The 20928-nt window shown below is 39.6% G+C and overlaps 1 protein-coding gene across 1 annotated transcript; it reads left to right on the top strand.

Annotated features, from left to right (window-relative positions):
- The first annotated feature begins 561 nt into the window (after window positions 1-561).
- LOC117663097 (keratin, type II cytoskeletal 5-like) lies at window positions 562-19183 on the top strand. Its single transcript, XM_087885051.1, has 9 exons — window positions 562-1005; window positions 4795-5009; window positions 7059-7119; window positions 8320-8415; window positions 9531-9695; window positions 12816-12941; window positions 14620-14840; window positions 17590-17618; window positions 17732-19183. The coding sequence occupies exons 1-9, from the start codon at window positions 562-564 to the stop codon at window positions 17773-17775; spliced, it is 1401 nt and encodes a 466-aa protein (XP_087741177.1). The 3' UTR covers window positions 17776-19183.
- The last annotated feature ends 1745 nt before the right edge of the window (window positions 19184-20928 follow it).

The following is a 20928-nucleotide window of genomic DNA, read 5'->3' as shown; positions in this document are numbered from 1 at the left end:
CGAAAGCCCTATCAATTGTGGAGCCAACCAGCAATAGGGAGTCACAGCAGAGGGATGAAAGAGCCACATGTGGCTCCAGAGCCGGGGGTTGCTGACCCCTGGTATAGCAGGAACATGGAATGATCTCTGTGCATCCAAATTAAACGCATGATCAGAGAAGGAAGCCTAGCCTTTGGCATGGAATACACAATGTAAGAAAGAAAAAAATGCTTCACATTCCAAAAATGCTTTGACCATAAGATCTTTCAGTTACCTTGAAAATACTCATAAAAGGGAAGCAATTATAAGGCAAATGTTGACTGGCAACTCTTCTAAATGAAGAACTTCCCTGAGTCTTTTTATTCTTCCCAGCCTTTCTCGTTTATTTCCTACAACAGCCTCTGGGTTCAAGATTTTGCTGCCAGGCTAGGCAGACCCAGTAATACCCTAAATTAACACTGCCATCAAGTCTCTCCTTCTGCATATAAGGAGTTGTTTTAAGTCTTGCATGAAAGGAGTCCCTTCATTCACTCTTCTCCTCCTGTGGCTCCTCTATTTTCCTCCAAGCACTCTTCTGACACAATGGACCAGCAGCCCTTTCCTCCTGAGCATCGCCGAAGATCTTCAATCTCCACCATTGGCCGCAATGATGAGGTCCAGATCAATGGGATGCAACACCACTCAGCCAACTGCTCCTTCCAAAGAGGCAACAGCAGCAAAAGTTTCCATAACTTTGGGAGAAATCACAGGATCTCTTGTTACATGGGCCACCAGCCGATAAACCTTAGTAGTTTGGATATGGAAAGTGTCATAGACCACAGCTTTCTGGCAGATAGCTACAATCTTGGATACACAGACATTCCCAAGCCAAGCTATAGAAATGAGGGGTTATTCGAGGTTAGCATTAACAAGCTGCTCTTAGAACCTCTCTATCTGGGAGTTGATCCACATGATCATCAAGTCAAAGTCCATGAAAAGGATCAAATGAAAGACCTGAACACACAATTTGCTAGCTTCATTGACAAGGTGAGTTAATTCTTTCCTTCCTTCCCCACCCTCTCCCTTCCAATTTTGATTTGAGGCCGAAGGAACTATAGACATGGCTGAATATTCAGGGATTGAAGGCAAGAATCATAAATGTCTCCTTAGCTTTGTTATCTCACTCCAGGAGGTATTGATTATTGTGTTATATATCAGGATTTGGGACGCTAAGGCTCGGTTTAAACGTGTCTTGCAAAATAGCGTGGTAGCTATGAGCGTCCTGAACAAATGGTTCACAGTTTCTAAAGTAGGCTGAAAAACAGAATTGTCTATTTTGTGATTCAGCATATGGTGGGAGCCAGGCCAGCCTCTAAAACTGTAATATTGATTATTTGTTTGGCTCAAGCATGTTATACGCACACAGCAATTGTATCTTGTTAACAGGCTTAGAATTTAGCATAGTCTAGGCCAGTGTTTCCCAAACTTGACCCTTTGAAGATGCATGGACTTCAACTCCCAGAATTCCTCAACCAGGCATACTATTCCTCAACCAGGCATACTGGCTGGGGAATTCTGGGAGTTGAAGTCCATGCATCTTAAAATAGCCAAGTTTGGGAAACACTGGTCTAGGCATTCATGCAAAGTCTAAAGCGACCCAGGTGGGAAAAGGAAAGTGTTTTGGAAAGGTTAGTGAAACAGAGAAGTTGAATGTGGAGATATTTGGAATAGGGCTACATCAATGACATCTCATTATACCACTAAGGATCAAACCATGTATTATTTAAGAATTCTGTGTTTGGAATTTTGGGTCTGGAATTCTTGCTGGAATTCATTTTTATATAAAAGCAGACAAGGGAGATAGCACATTTTTAAAAGCATCAGGTCTCCTCTCCCTCCCACCCATCCTCGGCTTATTAGTACAGAGCAGATTGATCTACATAAGAACGTAGTGTTAGAGTGAAACCACAGAGACACACACACAACATTCAATTCAAACAAAGTATTTGAATTGTTTCTTCAGGTGAGCTGAGTCGAGCTGCATGAGTTTAAACTGGTTTGAGTTTCACTATCGTTAGCCTAATGTATCTCATAGAGGTGCTGTGAAGATAAAGGAGAGGGCCTTTAACATAGAATTCCTCAGCTTTTTGGCAGCACAGTGAGGTGGAAGAGCATTAATTGTGTCACATTTTTCTACTTGATTGAACTCTCAGCTACTTTTCAGTGCCTCTGTGGAAACTTCAGATTCAATTCTCCACTTTTATAGCCCTGACCTGGAAACCTTGTTTGATGTTAGTTGCCTACACCTATAATTCATAACAGGAAAAAAAGAAGGAATAGCCCAAGGAAAGGTACTGTAAGATGCACAATTATTTTCACTATATGGAGAGATGCAAACCTTTGTTCTTGAACTTCAAAGGACCCAATTTTAAGCATTTGTTTGCAGACTTGCTTCTTAATTCCAGGCTTTAGATCAAAGCTGAAGCAAGAGAAGGAAGTAAATGTTTTCACAACTCTGGGAAGTATTTAGTAAGGCACAGTGTTTCCAAGGCAATGGGAGTGATTTGTAAGAAAGGTTACATCTTAATGATGCTCATCCTTAAATGAAATCTTGCTCACTAGCAAATTAAACTAGCAGACCTGCAAATATAAAGCAGAACTGGAGAGCCAGTGGTCCAGATGTTACTGAGTAAAGACTCCCAGGAGGCCCAGTTGGCACTTTCAAAACAGAAGATGATGGGAGAATAGTTGAACACATATCTGGAGGACCATAAATGTACCAATTCTTAATATACTGCAATCTGCTTCCCCATATTTTTTTGATATAAACATTGGGTTTTTTTCAGCACTGTTAAATTTAGACATGCCATTTTTACATATGCTTGTGACCCTGATGTAAGCAGCTATAACATAGCCACACACACACACATATATATATATATATACACACTCACAACCCTTAATTTCTGTGCTATGTGTGCTGCCATTAGTATTACTACTTTCCAAATTGCTTAAAGCAGGGGTGGGCAAATGTGGCCCTTGGCTGTCAAAGACAGCTTGGCTGTCTCTGGAATTCTGGGAGTTGAAGTCCACAGGTTGTAAAAGGGCCACATTTGCCCACCCATGGCTTAAAGGATAATAGATGGCCCCTAAGAGGTAGACTCGAGTGATGGGAGTTGGCTCAAAGTCTTTCAGTCACTTTGAGAAGAAGTTTGAGCCTAGTATTATCATACTAATGTTCTTCATCCTTACTAGATTAGTGAGAAGTGTAATCAGGACAAAGAGCATAGCTTTCTTCAAGGAACATTTTAGTCCAAGCTTCTGGCTGCTTTCGGAGTTAAAATCCAGATTTCCACATTATGTTTGGGTTCATGACCCATCTTTGCTAGGCAAAATCAGCCCATGGACATTAGAAGCCTATGCCAGTTGTATACCATTCTAACTGGAAGGATTGTCCATCCTGGAGCTTCCCTTGATACGGCCCTTGTGCTTCCAGGAATGCCAGATTCTGTTGATAGCAGATGTGGAGAAGAAGGAGCAAAGATGCTTCAGTTTCATCAGCTTCTTTGGTTCATGCTCAATATATACAATCAACACATTCACTGAGTTATCTCAGGGAATTACTGACATTCAATGGGGATTAGAATGAGCCACCCAAACATGCTACATAGAAGAATAGCAAGTTCATTAACAAATCAAAAGCTCTTCCTACAAACCCACAGGGAAGGGGGCTTATTGTTATTGTGCCTGAGTCACTGCCTTGAGCTTTGTTGTGGTTTGGGCACCTTCTGTTGCAGCAGGATCATTTTTTGGCTCACTCAGTCTTAGGGGAGAGAAGGCCTCCAACATCTGGGAGGGTCTTCCTTTTGGGAAATCACTGCTACATTAAGTATGATCCTAAAATGGTGGAAAGAGATTGAAGCTGTGCTCAAGCTCCACATGTCCAATTTCTAAAGGTGCTTTTTCAACAGTTCCAAGAAGGCTCCACACCCATTTGCACTACTCTGGTGACCCTGATGACACAGATAAACCTTCAGTGGCCTCAACAACTTGCTAAAAAAATGCAAATGACCAGCTGTCTGCAAGGAATATAAATCCCTCCATTCCCCACCATCCAGTCAGAGATGAAGAAGATTCTTGAATGAAAGTGAAATGTCTTCAAAGAAAAAAACCAGAAAGTCCAGTTGCCTCTTGAAAAAGCACCTTTGGGACAACCATCATATGGCTGACTGAGAATCTCCATAGACATTTGTCAAATTTCTACTTGACTAGATGGTATTGAGGAAGCTCCTTCAGTTTCTGAAATCCCCACTCTTTTCCACCACCTTTTATCTGCCTAGAAGACTTTGGGAGAAATACCTGAGGGCTTTCTTTAGTGCAGAGGGAAAAATAATATAAATGAGGGCTGATATAATGGTATGTGGCAATGACTTTGAGGCATTGGATGAAGAGAGGCTGCCTAGAGAAAGGTCAAGTTAGAGAGAGAATAGGATGCAGCTGCATAGTGAACAGAACAACAGGCTCAGGAGACCTCCCTAAATTCTCTGGCTACTTTCAGACTTGTAAGTTTCTGTTAAGATGCAACTTTACAATAAAGTAGAATTAATTCATTTTGCCATAGTTCTTTGTCTAGTCTACCTGGTAAAGCTGATAATTACATTAGGTTGGAAGAATTTAGCATGTTGAATTAGGAAATCCTACAGGACAGGTGAGCCTTGTAAATCAAAGGTGCCCCTTTCCTAATCCAAAATCTAAAACATTGTACTACTAGTTTGCTTCTCAAAGCCTCGGGAATTGATCAGCAATGCACCAAGTTTTATTCTCTCTGCATTTAAGGTCAGAAGCCTGGAGCAAAGAAACAAGATACTGGTAACCAAGTGGGAACTGCTGCAAAACCAGAAGATGCCAATGGTTAAGAAAGACTTGAGCATTCTGTTCGAAAACTACATCGCTAACTTGAGGAAAAAAAATGATTATATACTTAATGAAAAGAATAAGTTGGAAAACCAGCAGCGAATAATGCAGGAGCTGATTGAGGAATACCAAAGCAAGTAAGCGACCTCATAAGAAGGTTGATCGTGCATTGTGGTTATTCTTTTCAGTGAATGGATGCTGAAGGAGGCTTACTCCACTGAAAAGTCTTTGTCCAGAAAAGAGAGTTGTAGGACATGAATGTCGATATTGCTTCTCTTCCTTCTCTCCTCTGAACAATAGCTAATGTTAAAAAATGGGGGACAGTTTTGAGATATTGCAAAGTTACCTTCAACTAGGATTGGGCATCATCCTCAAATGATTTTAAACAGAGGTAGTCAGGGATGGGATTCAGCTGGTTCAGTCCAATTCAGCCAAACCAGATGCTAATTTTACATCTGCTGAACAAGTAGTTGCAAGGACTGTCTGTCCCTGCCCACCCCACCCCGCCCCTTCCAGGTGTCTCCACACAGTCCATTTTGGATGCCAGGTAAGTGCAGCACTTGTGCAGAGGCTCTGGGAGGGCAAAAAATGGGCCTCCCAGAAGTTCCAGAAGTCCAGAAATGGCCCCATTTCTGGCCTCCAGAGCCCAGGGGAGACTGTTTTCACCCTCCAGGAGGCTTGAGGAAAGCCTCCAGAGCTTGGGGAGAGTGAAAACGCACCCCTCGCTGTGGTGCAGGATGCCGAGTAGGCCACACCCACCATGGCCACGCCTACCCAGCAACCGGGCAGAGAACAGGTTGCTAAAATTTTTGAATCCCATCCCTGAAGGTAGTCCTCAATTTACAACCAAAATGGGGACCAGAAGTTTTATTCCTAAGCAAGGCAGTTGATAAGTGAGTTGTGCCCGATTTTGTGACTTTTTTTTGCCACAGTTGTTAAGTAAATCACTGCAATTATTAAAGTGAATGATGCAGTCGGTAAACAAATCCGGCTTCCCCCATTGACTTTGCTTGTTAGAAGTCAGCTGGGAAGGGCCTAAAATGGTGATCACATGACCCATGTATGCTGCAACTGTCATAAATACACAGAGGTTGCCAAGCACCCAATCATGTGTCTGTGGGGATGCTGTTATGGTTGTAAGTGCAAGGACTGGTTGTAAATCACTTTTTTTTTAATGCCATTGTAGCATTGAACAGTCACTGAATGAATATTGTAAGTTGAGAACTAACTGAAGTAACTAAACGATCCTGTCCACAATTCTTTAAGGCAGCCATATCTTTGATCCTGTATATTTAAAGAATTGCAGTCAGATGCTATGTCTATGTCCCTGTATGCTCAAAAACAATATTGTGGGAATAGAAACTGAAATTGTACAGATTTATTGTTTCACCACTTCATGCCAAATAACTTTAGCAACCATTTTCTTGTCTGGAAGGGAATTCCTAGCACCGTATTGTAGAATGTGGAGCACATTGGTTGAAGTGCTGAACTAGCACTGAACCAACCCAAGCTGAAGTCTGCCCTTAACAATGGAAATGTGACTTTGGGCCAGTTGTTCAGTCCAAGCTAGTTTACAAGGTTGTTGTTACGGGAAAATTAGAGGAGAAGTGATATGCACAGTGTCTTGAACGTCTAGTAGAAAGGCAGAATATAAACCAAACAAATTTATTATTTGTTAATAAATTGTTATTATTAAATAAATATACTGTTTATCTATATATCTACATATCTATATTATCTATACTGCTCAAAAAAATAAAGGGAACACAAGCAGAAGACATCCGAGATCTGAATGAATGAAATAGCCTTATTAAATACTTTGTTCTTTACATACAGTAGTTTATACATTGCTCAAACAACTAAAGGGAACACAAAACTACTGTATGTAATGAACAAAGTATTTAATAAGGCTATTTCATTCATTCAGATCTCGGATGTCTTTTGCTTGTGTTCCCTTTATTTTTTTGAGCAGTGTATATCTATATATCATCTATATCTATATCTATATCTATATCTATATCTATATCTATATCTATATCTATATCTATATCTATCTATCTATCTATCTATCTATCTATCTATCTATCTATCTATCTATCTATCTATCAAAATTGTTATTATTATGTGTTACTAAACTGGTTTCTTTTTTTCCTCTGACCTGCTTTTGCTTTTTGATATCCTGCAAGATATAAAGAGGAGAATAATAGAAAAGAACACTTAGAGAATGAGTTTATCCTGCTCAAGCAGGTGAGTAAATCAAGTGATTTGCCCTTTAAAACAACAAAAACACCTATGTTAGTACAAATAGAGGAATAAATAGGAGAATTGTCTATACTTATTTAATTCTAGTGGCAGAGATAAATCCACTTACATTGTCACTTCTTTTGATAGCCAGAGTACGCAATGCTCATTGCTTTCCCATTGACATTCCATAATGCTTAAGGGTACAGTACCCATTGAATTCATCTTCCTGATTAACTCCATAGATCTGGCTTGGAATTCTGCCAGCTATAATCCCAATATTAGGCACACTGACAGGTCGCTCTGTTCATTCCTAAGGGGTTTTGTCTGCATGTTCATACCAAACATACAGCAAATAGTTGACTCTGGTCATTAAAAACAGAACACACACCCCCAAAAAGCTCTCATTGATTTATGGATGCTCTCTCCTCTCACCATTCTAGACAGATTTCGGTCAGGCAAAACTGCTTTAACGTATTCCTAAAATGAAACCATTAAAACCAACAAACACTGCTAATCAAACAAACACTGCTGCTATTTCAGGCAGATGGCAGGACTCCCTTGAAGAAGACTATATTTACCATTTTATAAAATGTCATTGAGGTAGGGACACCTATAACCTCAGGGGCAAACTCTTCTGGAGACAGGGCTACTACTGGGAATGTCATTCTCTATAAAAGCCATAATTTGGTTGCCTGCTACTGTGTATATCAGGTTCTTATGCGCAGGGATGCATTATTATGCATGTGGGGTTCTACACATGTCTAACAGGAGAATGTGCTTCCATCACATTTATTCTGTACTTAAAAAAACAGTCCTCTGTGCAGGCATAACAAGTGAATAAGACCATCATGTACTGCACAGCACAAAAATTATGGAAGCAAGTACAAAACAAAATAGCACTGAATTCAAAATGCAAGTTATAATAGAATCACAGAATATATGCAAAGTCTTTGGAGATTATCTTGTTCTACTCTCTGCCAAGTTCAGGTATCCACTACTGCAGCAAAATACCATTTTACGAAATTTATTTTGCCCAACCCTCTTCTGAAAACTTTGAAAAAAGTTCTGTAGTACAAAGGTTCAGAATCCAATTTCTTTCAAATGTTCTTCCCCAAGATTGGAATCAAATCTCTCATGGCTACTGTATTCTCTTTGATTTTGAAGTTACATATATTTTTATCAGTGTCTTTTCCCTCCCTCCAGAAAGTAGATAATGAATTTAAACAACAGAAGGAACTGGAATTGAAGAGGGAGTTGTTGATGGAGAATAAAGAGTTCCTGACATATTTTTTTATGGAGGTCTGTATCCTCAAATTGCAATGTGAGAAACAACTCTTAGGTATTACTACCAGAATTTTCATTGCACATCAGTGATAGCTAGGACATATTTACTGGACAGTTATTGTTGCAAACAGCAATGATTAGGCCCATAACTTAAGGACTTTTGAAATGCCAATTATTTATTTACTTTATTGATATCTCATCTTTATTATTTTTTAATAAATGACTCAAGGCACTGAATGTATCTAATATTCTTCCCTCCTCCTATTTTGTCCCTAAATTACTAAATTATATCCCTCCCTCCCATCCATTTTACTGATCCCTCTGCCATTATTTCATGAAGGGATTTCACATAAGGATCAGTCTTTTTCAACAGACACTGTCTTTTAGATTGCCACTCTCCTCCACTTTCTCTATGTTGGGAACACAGGAAGGGCAGAGAGATCCAGTTAGCAACAAGATCCTTGGATCTCCTTTTGGCTGCTTTAATACAACTAGAATAAATCTAGAAAGGGAGTTTTAGCTGAATTAACAGATGTGCTGCTAGGGCTGAGCAAACAACTCAATTAACTCCCCCAATTGTTTAAAAGAACATTTGGAATTTGATTATAGGATTCAAGCATAACCCTACAGATACTTTTTGTATAATTTATATGATTTTTATGAAGCCAGTTTGATGTAGTGGTCAAAATCCTGGCCTAGAAACCAGGAGATGGTGGACTCTAGGTTTCCTTTAGGCATGAAAGCCAGCTGGGGACTTTGGGTCAGTCCTTCTTTCTCAGCCCATTTCACCAGGTTGTTATGGGGGAAAAGTAAAAGTATTAGGTATGTGGAAAGCAAAAGTATTAAGTATATTCAGTGCCTTGAGTTTACTATTTAATTTAAAAAATTATGAAATGTTTTGCTAGTTGAGCTTGGAAGGGTTGATGAGACTTTTGTGACATAAAAGAAAGATAGTCTTGACATCAGGTGTATGCCAGAAGTGATCTTCATTAAAATGATGCATCGATGCCATCAATTGCTCAGAAATTAGATGTGCAATTAACCTTGGTCCACTAATTTTCTAGACAGACTGTTAATGTCACTTCCATTGCTCTGAGTTATGATCTCAAGCAGATTCTGTGCACTTCCAGGAACGTGCAATATTGCATTGCCATCCCTCTGACACAGCTGTGGTGCTCAATATGGACAACAGCAGAGGTTTGGACATGGACGTCCTCATCAAGAACATTGATAGTTGGTATCAGAACGTTGCCCAAAGAAGCAAGGAAGAAGCTAACCTTTTTTATCAAAACCAGGTATGTATCCGAGGTTGGCTCTTCCAGTTTTTTAGTGTTCATCTAGATAACCAGAAAATAAAGAAAACTAGAACGTATCATGTCTTGATTTCTGATTTACATCTTCTTGTTAGTTTGTAGGTTTCATATTACTAAGGATGCTCCGTCAGCCTTTTCTCCCAATCAGCACTATGCTGTCTATCTATTAATTTAAACAATGCTATCTTTGGCAGTGGTGGCAGCTGTCCACACCAAAAGACACATGGACCTCTCGTGTAAAGCCAAAGATTGATTAATTCTAAGTCAATCAAATGTATTATTCAACCTGGTAGGTGATTAGAAGAATGGCAATATCACAATAACATAGTTAAAGTGGCCAATTAAAATATCCAAATCAGTGGATATGATGAAGCAATTTTCATATCTTTTTACTAATCTTTTCCTCAATCACTGAGCCATTGCTATTCCTGTAAATATCAGCGGCGGTAGTCACAGAGATATGAAATGAAGTTACTTCATTTTCATACATGGTGTCAGTCCAGCTTAATACTGCAGACACTGTAATGTTTATTTTATGGCATATTACATTATCTGCTAGATCATTACTAGGCTGACTTAGAGTATTTCTAAAAATCCTAGTAATAAACCAAGACCTCGCCAATGAAACAAAATAGATGGTGGTTTAGTTTGCCCAACCCAACCTCTCCTCTTTCTCACGCTGCATACAAAGATGTCATGGTGGAGTAGGCAGCTACTATATTTGCAATATTTATTTGTTGTTTTTTCTTTACAAACTCCCAAGAATCAGCATTTGGAGCTAAATGTTTGCAGCCTGGAATCAAAGGATCTAAGGGCAACAAATTATTCTAAATAGTACCATGTTTTTTGAACCCTGAAATAAGCTCTTGGCCTTATTTTAGGGGAAGTCTTATTATTTTGGGGCGCATGGAGCAAGACAGGGCTCCTCTTGCCATCTTACCTGATTTCCAGCTCTGTCTCCCTAACTCTAACCAGAGGAAATGGCGGGGACTGGCTGCACATGCATTTAAATATTTTCAAGGAAAGTTTATTTTTTGGGGAGCGGGGGGCTTATTTTAACGTATGCGCTCAAAAGCCCGATTGGGCTTATTATCTGGGGAGGTCTTATTTTCAGAGAAACAGGGTAGGACCAAATGAATCTGTTTTATTTTTAGGAGTTTTCTTTTTTATCCCACCTTTATTATTTTTTTTATAAATAACTCAAGGTGGTGAAAATACATAATACTCTTTCCTCCTATTTTTTCCACAATGACGACTCTGTGAGGGGGGTTGGGCTGAGAGAGAGGGGGGAGGTGATTGGCTCAAAGTCACCCAGTTGGCTTTCATGAGACGAGAACTCATGGTCTCCTGGTTTCTAGCCTGGTGCTTCAACCACCGGATCAAAGTGGATCAGATACTATCCAGCAAGAAATTGCGCAAACAAATCCAAACCTCACCATCACCCCCCATCCCCAAATTTTGTTTATTTCAGGTGTATTGTTTAGGATAGCTTTGAGGTGGTAATTTCTTAAGAAGTACTTAATACAGGGACATGGTGGCTCAGTGGCTAAGACGCTGAGCTTGTCAATCGAAAGGTTGGCAGTTCAGCAGTTCGAATCCCTAGTGCCACGTAACGGGGTGAGCTCCCATTACTTGTCCCAGCTTCTGCCAACTTAGCAGTTTGAAAGCACTAAAAATGCAAGTAGAAAAATAGGGACCACCTTTGGTGGGAAGGTAACAGCATTCCGTGCACCTTTGGCATTTAGTCATGCCGGCCACATGACCACGGAGACGTCTTCGGACAGCGCTGGCTCTTCGGCTTTGTAACAGAGGTGAACACTGCCCCCTAGAGTTGAGAACGACTAGCACATATGTGCGAGGGGAACCTTTACCTTTACCTTACTTATTACAAGTGTGGGTATTGGTGTTGGAGAAACTATAGAAGGCACTGCATAGCCAAATACTGTTGGTATTTGGATATGCAGGTAGTCCTTGACTTACAACAGTTCACTTAGTGACTGCTCAAAGTTACAATGGCCCTGAAAAAAGTGACTTATGACCATTTTTCACAGTTACAACCTTTGTAGCATCCTCATGACCATGTGATCAAAATTCAGATGCTTGGTAACTGGTTCATATTTATGTTGGTTACAGTATCCCAGGGTCATGTGATCCCCTTTTGCAACCTTTTGACAACCAAAGTCAACGAGAAAACCAGATTCACTTAACAACTGGGTTACTAACTTATCAACTGCAGTGATTCACTTAACAACTGTGCCAAGAAAGGTTGTAAAATGGGCCAAAATTCACTTAACTGATGTCTCACTTAACAACAGAAATTTTGGACTCAATTGTGGTCATAAATCAAGGACCACCTGTATTAGTGAAAGGAAGGGATCACTTAAGGATTTAGCTCTTGTGGCTTATTTTGAATAAATCCTCTTTTCTCTGTAAGCATTCTGCAATACTCTCTTAGAGAAGATCTCAGAAATGTATCCCTTTGCAACCTTGTGAGTCAGCTAATCCCTTCAGATGAAAGATGAATAATTGGATAATTATACAGTGGCAAATGATTCAAGACTGTTTATAGGTAAGGATGGAGCTGCTAGTTCCCAACAGAACCTTTGCTCAAGGGAACCATGTTTTCTCTTTGAAAAGACTGAAGTTCAGGGGTGAAATGCTCCCGGTTTGGACCGGATCGCTTGATCCGGTAGCGATGGAGACAGGTGGTTCGAAGAACCAGTAGCAAAAGTCCCTCCCCCTCCATGCCCAGCTGAGCAGCACAATTATCCGAAGCTTTTTTTTTACTTTTAAAAGCATTTTTTCTACAAACTCTTCGGCCCAAAAAAATGCTTTTAAAAATAAAAAAAAAAGCCTCTGATGATCTCATGGCTCAGTTGGGATCGTCAGAGGCTTTTAAAAGAAAAAAACCTTTTTTTTTCTTTTAAATACCTCTGACAATCCAAGCTGAGTTGCCTGATCGGCAGAGGCTTTTTAAAAAACTCAGCTTGGATTGTCAGAGGCATTTAAAAGAAAAAAATTCTTTTAAAAAAGTCTCTGCCGATCTAATGTTTCTAGATCACACAGTTCCATTGCTCTTTTGTTCTTCTCTCTGGCTATTAGATTGTGGATCTTCAGAACAAAAAATGCCAGTGCAATGAAAGCCTGAAAAAAACCAGTGATGAAATTACTGAGTTGAACCGGGTCATCCATTTGATGCAGTGCAAAGTTGATGCTGAGAAGAAAAAGGTCAGAAAATCCTTTTGTTCCCAGAGATGTTTATGGGAATTTCTGTCAGAATAAGCTGACTGACCTTGAGTAACAACAATGGATCTGTTGAGGAGGGAGGGAACCAGGGGTGAAATCCAGCAGGTTCTGACAGGTTCTGGAGAACCAGTAGCAGAAATTTTACGTAGTTCGGAGAACCGGCAAATACCACCTCTGGCTGGCACCAGAGTGCGGTGGGAATGGAGATTTTGCAATATCCTTCCCCGGCCACGCCTGCCAAGCCATACCCACAGTAAAAAAAATGTAGATTTCACTACTGGAGGGAACAATATGCTAGTCTACCTCAGGAATCAAAATGACTTGGGCAGGCTGTGGTTTTTGAGTGCCATTTTTGTATATTGAAAAAATAGATAGAAGTTCCCGTTCTCCCCTTTTAAATGTAAATTTTAATTTGTTTTTAAATTTATTGGGTATTTTAAATTTGTTTCAGCCAAATTATTTAATTCATTTTTATTCTATTTTAAATTTTTTTATTTATGTGTTTTATTCTGTGGCTGTTCACCGCCCTGAGTCCTTTGGGAGTAGGGCGGTATAGAAATCCCAAAAAATAAAAATAAATAAATAAATAAATAAAAAAAGTTAATTCATATATGCCTTTGCTATTTGGACTTGCTGACAGATCCCTCAAGATGTTACCCTTCAGTGACAATAGAGACAGAATGATGGCCTATAATTTAAGTACAGTAATAATACTAATACTTAGCATTTTGTTATAAGCAATGCACTTCTAAGCATATCTGGTAAAAAGTACCTATTGTGCTTACATTCAATCTAGTGTTGTAATGAAGACTACAACATTAATACAAGTGTTTCACCTTTGAGGACCTCTACAATCCTTACAATTCTACAGATTTAAAGATCAAAATTTAAATATATTAGCCTTGCAATATATAAAATGCCATACAGATGGGGGGGGGGGGAGGATTGCTTCCATGGGGTCAAGTGCCAATAATATGACACTCAAAACCTATGACAAACTGAGGTAGGCAGCAGAGGCTAGTAAACAGCTATTCACAATGATCCTTATTAGCATGACCAGTAATGAGGCATGATGAGAGCTATAAGTGGGAGTTATATTTGAAAGTTCATTGGTAGTTTACGAAGACAGAATTTAGCCATAAAAAGGAGAGTTGTACACGTTTGATAGGTACAATGAAAATGAAAAACACAAAAGGTGAACTCACTTTTTTGTTGCACCAGCGAAGATATCTGTCTATCTTCCACAAAAAAAGTGTTCTTCAGTGGATTAGATTTTAATCTGGGCTGCAGAAAAAAATTTACTTCTTTCCACCATCCATCCACCAAGCAATCAGATATTTGCTCTTCCCTGAATATTCCACATGCTCTCTACCAGAACCCAGCCATGAGGAATGGGGCTCATTCTTGTTATTGCTGCCAGTACAATAGTGGTGTGTGTGTGTGTGTGTGTGTGTGTGTGTGTGTGTGTGTGTGTGTGAGAGAGAGAGAGAGAGAGAGAGAGAGAGAGAGAGAGAGAGAGAGAGAGAGAGAGAGACCTGGAAGGATATAAAAAGGAGGCTTCAGAATCAACTGAAAATAAGGCTGTAGGAGCAGAGACCACAAAGTAATGTTTGCAGTTTTGTGAATAGAAGATGGAATTATTTTTATTTCGTTTTTGCAGACGGCTGTTTTGCAAATAGGCATTGGGGATATTGAACATAAAGGAGACCGTGCGATGAAAGATGCCCGAGCAAAGCAAACAGAGCTTCAAAACCGCATACAGAATTCCAAGGATCAATTGGCTGTCATTTTACGGGATTACCAGGACCTCATGAATACCAAATTGGCCCTGGATATTGAGATTGCAACATACAACACAATGCTGGAAGGAGAAGAGAACAGGTGACACTTCAAACAGAATCTCAAAACAGGCTGGATTGTTTTTATTTACTACTGCACTGTCCTCAGCAGCAGCAGCCACCATATTGGGGAAGGGGGTTTAAAATGGTTTCCGTCTGACAAAATAGCAGTGTGCTGTTGTCAGACAAAGCCTGCTTCTTTTACCTTGACATCATGCGCATGTCCAAATGGGCGGAGCTTGTTGTGCAATGCAGCAGGCTTTCACTCCACTGTTGTTGTGCCACAATAACTAAACCAGCTTTTAGTTGCCTCAACGACATGGCTGAGTGACATCAGGCGGCCATTTTTCATCATAAAATGTTTTCAGCACTTTAGTTCTGATAACGTCTGTTTATTCAGATAGCTGAAATAGGAGGAAGTATCAATATGTCCCCACTTGCAGCAGTCATTGCACAAATATAACCAGACAATATATTGGGAGAGGAGGGGCTCAGTTCCTGTTAGGTTGTCTTCATCTCATTCAAAGAGTGAGAAAGGCTTAAATCCACGGGTGAAATCCAGCAGGTTCTGACAGGTTCTGGAGAACCGGTAGCGGAAATTTTGAGTAGTTCGGAGAACTGGCAAATACCACCTCTGGCTGGCGCCAGGAGTGGGGTGGGAATGGAGTTTTTGCAATATCCTTCCCCCAGGAGTGGGGTAGGAAAGGGGATTTTGCAATATCCTTCCCCTGCCACGCCCACCAAGCCACGCCACGCTCACAGAACCGATAGTAAAAAAAATGGATTTCACCACTGCTTAAGTCATCCTTAGTTATCTTGTGTTAAAGTATTCTTTTGCCCTTAAACTAATAAGCCAGAATGGCTCGTTAATTTAAGAGCAAAAAAAAAAAAAAAAAAAATAGCTTGGTGTAGTGGTGAAGAAGCTGGCCTACAAACCAGGAGATTGTGAGTTCTAGTCCTGCCTTAAGCATGAAAGCCAGCAAGGCGATTTTGGGCCAGCCACTCCCTCTCAGCCCAAACCACCTGACAGGTTTGATATTGTGGGAAAAGAGGAGGAGGAAGGAATGTTAGCTATGTTCGCCACCTTGAGTAATTTATAAAGTAATAAAGGTGAGATAGTAATCAATCAGCACCTGGGAAGCTACAATATTTGTGTAAAATATTAATTTAGAAGGTACAAATCAAAGATACTTGCTTTTTCTTCAGGATCAGAAGCTGCCTGAGTCTGACCACTATCAGGGAATGGATAGAATCTGCTTCTGAACTTCTATCTTGCTCTTGAGTGTTCAAGAGGGACCTGCTTGGCTCTAATGCAAACAGGACCTGGTTTAGATCCTGGTTTGGTCCAATCCGGCATGTGTACTCCTAGATTTTAGGTTTTTGTCATAACCATGGCCTCAGTGGTGAAATCCAAATTTTTTTACTACAGGTTCTGTGGGCATGACTTGGTGGGCATGGTGTGGCTTGGTGGGTGTGGCTTGGTGGGTGTGGCAGGGGAAGGATACTGCAAAATCTCCATTCCCACCCCACTCCTGGGGGAAGGATATTGCAAAATCCCCATTCCCACCCCACTCTGGGGCCAGCCAGAGTTGGTATTTGCCGGTTCTCCGAAGTAATCAATTTTTCCGCTACCGGTTCTCCAGAACCTGTCAGAACTTGCTGGATTTCACCGCTGCATGGCCTTAACTTTCAGCCAGTTATGTGATCTTTAGCTAGTCATTGCCTTCATCTTTGCAATACAGGAATAATAATATAAATAATAATAATAATAATAATAATAATAATAATAATAATAATAATAATAATAATGGAAAAAGAAATCGTGTGTTGTCCCGATTGTAATTGGAGCCCTTGGAGCAATACCCAAAGGGCTACCCTGCTATTTAGAAATTCTAAATTTGTCAGACTTGAACATTTTGACTCTACAAAAAACCACCTTACTCGGAACAGCTTACATCCTCCGACGATACCTTAACAGTTCCTAGGTCCTTGGTTAGGACTTGAGCTGCTGAGCTATTAACCAGCCTCAAAGGCTGAATCTCACTAAAGATTAACCAATACTACTACTAATAATAACAATAATAACAACAACAACAACAACAACAACAACAACAACAATATAAGCTTAATGCAAGGAACTGCTGGTAGTTACTGGGGATGAGTCTACAGTGAGAAAAACATTGGAGAACATTACAGGAAATGTGTTGGTAGAGTTTGCTTTGCTTTTGTGGGGAGATTTTTTTTTTTTTTTTTTTGAGCAAAACTCCCAATTGGGTTTAGTTTGGTTTTTTTTTTTTTTTTTTAAAGGATCTTCCTTTGATAAACTTGGATGGTTTTGTGAAACTGGCTCAATGGGATGATGTGAAACGATGTAAGAACAAGTGTGTACTGGTTCAATTCTAGCTAAAGGCAGAGTGTGACTGCTCTCCTTCACATAAAGCTGCTGCCCCTCAAAGTGCTGCTCTATGGATGAAACAAACCCAAGTAGAATTATCTGAATACCTAGCCAAGACGGCTAACGGTTGTAGTTTCAGGTCATATATGGAAGTCAAGAGTTTTGTTTTATTGTTCAGATATGTGACATTTGCTCTTTGTTCCAAAGCATCTTTGCATCTCTGTGTGTGTTCAGTTATTAAAGAATTTCCTTGTTGGTAGAAATTCCAAACTAATCTGAAAAATGCATATCTGTATTATACAGATCTTTAAAATCTCAGCGCATCCAAGGCTATGCAATTTAAGAAACATCTGTCTTTTCCTTCCTTTTTTTTTTTTTCTCCTCTTTGTTTTAACAGAATACGCAGAGGAGGAACTGTGAGGATGGGTAAGGAATCTGAACTTTCTTCTAATCTTTTTTCTGAACATTTAATTTCGTTCAGTATAAGTTCCAGGAAATGTCATAAGAATCACTCACTGAATCATGTAATTCTTTTACAGAACTCACAAATGCTACTTATCCACACCATAACATGAATCATTAAAATGAAGCAACACCAATCACTGAATGTATATATGGAATCTGATGGCTGCCGTATGAAACTTCAGTGAAGAAGTTGTATCTAATAATCAGCTGACTGCTAGAGAATTTGTGGAACCTGGGTAGCTATGCAGATTAATAGAAAAAGGAACTGGGGCTTCATTATAAATTGATCACATGAAACAATGGTTTTATTTGAATGTCATGATAAGCCACCATTTATTGTAACAACAATGAGCTTAGTCTCCTTTCAGGCTCAAGTATCCCTTTCAACTGCATCCAGTTTTGGTCACCAAAACACAAAAAAAGATATTGAGACTCTAGGAAAAAGTGCAGAGAAGAGCAACAAAGATGATTAGGGACTGCAAGCTAAGATTTATGAAGAATGATTGCAGGAACTGGGAATGTCTAGTCTAGTGAAGAGAAGGATTAGGGGGCGACATGATAGCAGTTTTCTAATATTTAAGGGGCCGTCATAAAGAGGGGGAGTGCTCAACATATTCTCCAAAACACCTGAAGGCAGAACAGGAAGTAACATATGGAGAGATTAAGGATCTCTCCTTATTAAGAAGAGATCCAACTTAGAACTAAGGAAAAAATTCCTAACAGTAAGAATGAGTAATCAGTGGAATGGCTTGCCTTCAGAAGTTATGGGTGCTTCATCACTGGAGGTTTTTTAAAGAAGTGATTGGACAGCCTTTTATCTGGCTCTCTACATGGGGTAGGGTCTACAGGGGGTTGGACTAGAAGACCTCCAAGATCCTGTCCAATTCTTCTGTTATTCTGTTAACCTTGTCTCCTCTGCTGATTGGAAGGCTTGGGTTCCACTTTTTATGAGTGGCAACAGAGACAAACTATAGTTAACTATGGTTGGCTCAAAACTGTCAAATTTAAACTATTATTTATAAAACTGGTTTGTGTTCACTGTCATTCCTACAAATTTTAAAATTTCATATTGTGTTCCTCTGTAGACTTCATCTGTGAAGTAGACATATCCTTTAAAAGTATGGGTTGTTGGTAGGCTAACGGGCTCTATCTTAATATTCACCAATAGAAAGCAGTCTTCTGGAGCAGTATGGTGACCTGTTTCAATAATGGACAGAGATGAGTCAATAGGAAGGAGCCAACTGCATCACCTGTTGTGCGGTGCCAGTATTCATATAAAAGTTGGACTTCTAGGGATTTGGTTGTGCAGACCAACCTATTTTCTTGAAACAAAGCCATTAACCATTACTATCTCTGGGTGGGACTCATCATGCGTATGGGTTAAAATGCTCCCCCCTCTTCCTGGTTGGGATTGATGAATAGCAAAGAACAAATTAGCTAATTCATCACTGCATTTTTCTCATGCTCAGTTGCCATAACAATAATGGTCCTTTTGGATCAGCAATATTATTAAAAAAAAAAAAAAGGTCAGGTGAAGAGGCTTTTCATTTCTCCCCATTTCCTCCCATCTTCTATAAAGCCTACCGTGTTTTCCTGAAAATAAGACCCTGACTTATATTTTTTTGAACCCCAAAATAAGTGCTTGGCCTTATTTTCAGGGAGGTCTTATTATTTTGGGGCATGTGGAGGAAACCAGAGGAAATGGTGGGGACCAGCTGCGCATGCATTTAAATATTTTCGGGGAGGGCTTATTTTCAGGGGAGGGGCTTATTTTAGTGCATGCGCTCAAAAGCCCGATTGGGCTTATTATCAGGGTATGTTTTATTTTAGGGGAAACAGGGTAGAGTTTTAAAGTGTGTGTGTGTAAGGAAGGGAGGGAGGGAGGGAGGGAGGGAGAGAGAGAGAGAGAGAGAGAGAGAGGGAGAGAGAGGGAGATTATTTAAATTAGTAGGCAAAGCCCTGCTTGCTCAGCACGGAATTGCAGTGCCTTATAGCTATTGTTTGTGCTGCTATTACAGAACACCAATTCATTTGGGAACTGGTAGAACTTACTCTAATTATTAGATCTATGGCAGGGAAGGGCCACAGCTTCCTGCTAATCCTGACAGTTTCATGGATCATCACCTAGATTTTGCTTTGCATGAGTAGACAGAACACAGATGGCAGATGACCATTTCCTGTTTTGGAAAGAGATCCAGTGATATAGCAGGCACTTGTGTTAATAAGTCCATACTTCTGTATCTCCATTCTATTTCTACATTCATGCACCTGCACCACCAATGGGAGCCTAAAATTCAGCTCTAGACTGTACAAGTTTCTTTTTTAATTCCCCCAAAAACCAAACAAAAAGGCTCCACTTGTTCAGCTTTTACAGTCCTAAATCAATTTTGTTTTCTATATTCAGCTAGAAATGTCAGCTGAGGCAGCATGTAGACGATTATTTTAATCTTGGGGAATGTATTTCTACAAATGTAGAGTGCATTAAATTCCACATTCATATGAACTGGCTGGCATTTGTAATAACCCAGTATCTTGGATCTGCTTATTCAGGTAGCTAAACAACTTCCATTACAAACCACAGATGTCTCATTATGGTCAAGTATAAATCTGTGCAGTGAACTTTTTTTGGTCACATACACACTGTTTAATCGCCAATGGCAAAAGTAACATCTTTCTGGCTACCTTTGAATGAATGAAATTTCCCACAGGTTAACGAGAAAAATTGGGGTGGGGACTGTCATCACAAGATTTTTCTACATAAGATTTAGTAGATAATATCAGGGGTTGAAATAGGATTCATCATACTGGATAATAAATATGCAGGTTAATTAGAACAGAGTCATATAAGAATGTAAAGAATACTGTCAGAATGAAATAGATTCTTGTATTTTTTTTTTTTTTTAGAGAAGGAAAGAAAGCCTGCAGAGTATTTAGATTCTCTAAAGCTTTTCAATGCCTTTATAGTAGTACTGTCCTTTCTCATAGGGATGTACTGGGAGAATTTTTTCTGGATTTTGTTTCCTCTGGAATCTTTAGTCTGATCTGACTATTTTCAAACCTGACATTTCTTTTGCTGGCTCCTTGACCTACCCCAATTGTTTTGGGAAAACAGAATTGTCTGCTGATGGACAGAACGGCAAAGTTCTTTAGCATAGTTTATTTTTAACATTCCAATTATTTGGAAAAAAAAATAAAACTGTGTTTTTATAAAGGCCAGTTAACTAAGGTATCAATTTGCAAGCACTGCATTAAGTCGGTTCTCCAGATGTTG

The sequence above is a fragment of the Pantherophis guttatus genome, chromosome 2, assembly GCF_059756535.1.
Source record: "Pantherophis guttatus breed Tessera chromosome 2, ASM5975653v1, whole genome shotgun sequence".
NCBI lineage: Eukaryota > Metazoa > Chordata > Lepidosauria > Squamata > Colubridae > Pantherophis > Pantherophis guttatus.
This window is presented reverse-complemented; position numbering and strand designations above follow the sequence as displayed.

Coding starts and splice junctions, on each gene's coding strand:
- LOC117663097 (XM_087885051.1), top strand. CDS start 562: ATGGACCAGCAGCCCTTTCCTCCTGAGCATCGCCGAAGATCTTCAATC. Junction 12,942..14,619: donor TTGATGCTGAGAAGAAAAAG/GTCAGAAAATCC, acceptor TCGTTTTTGCAG/ACGGCTGTTTTGCAAATAGG. Junction 14,841..17,589: donor CTGGAAGGAGAAGAGAACAG/GTGACACTTCAA, acceptor TTGTTTTAACAG/AATACGCAGAGGAGGAACTG.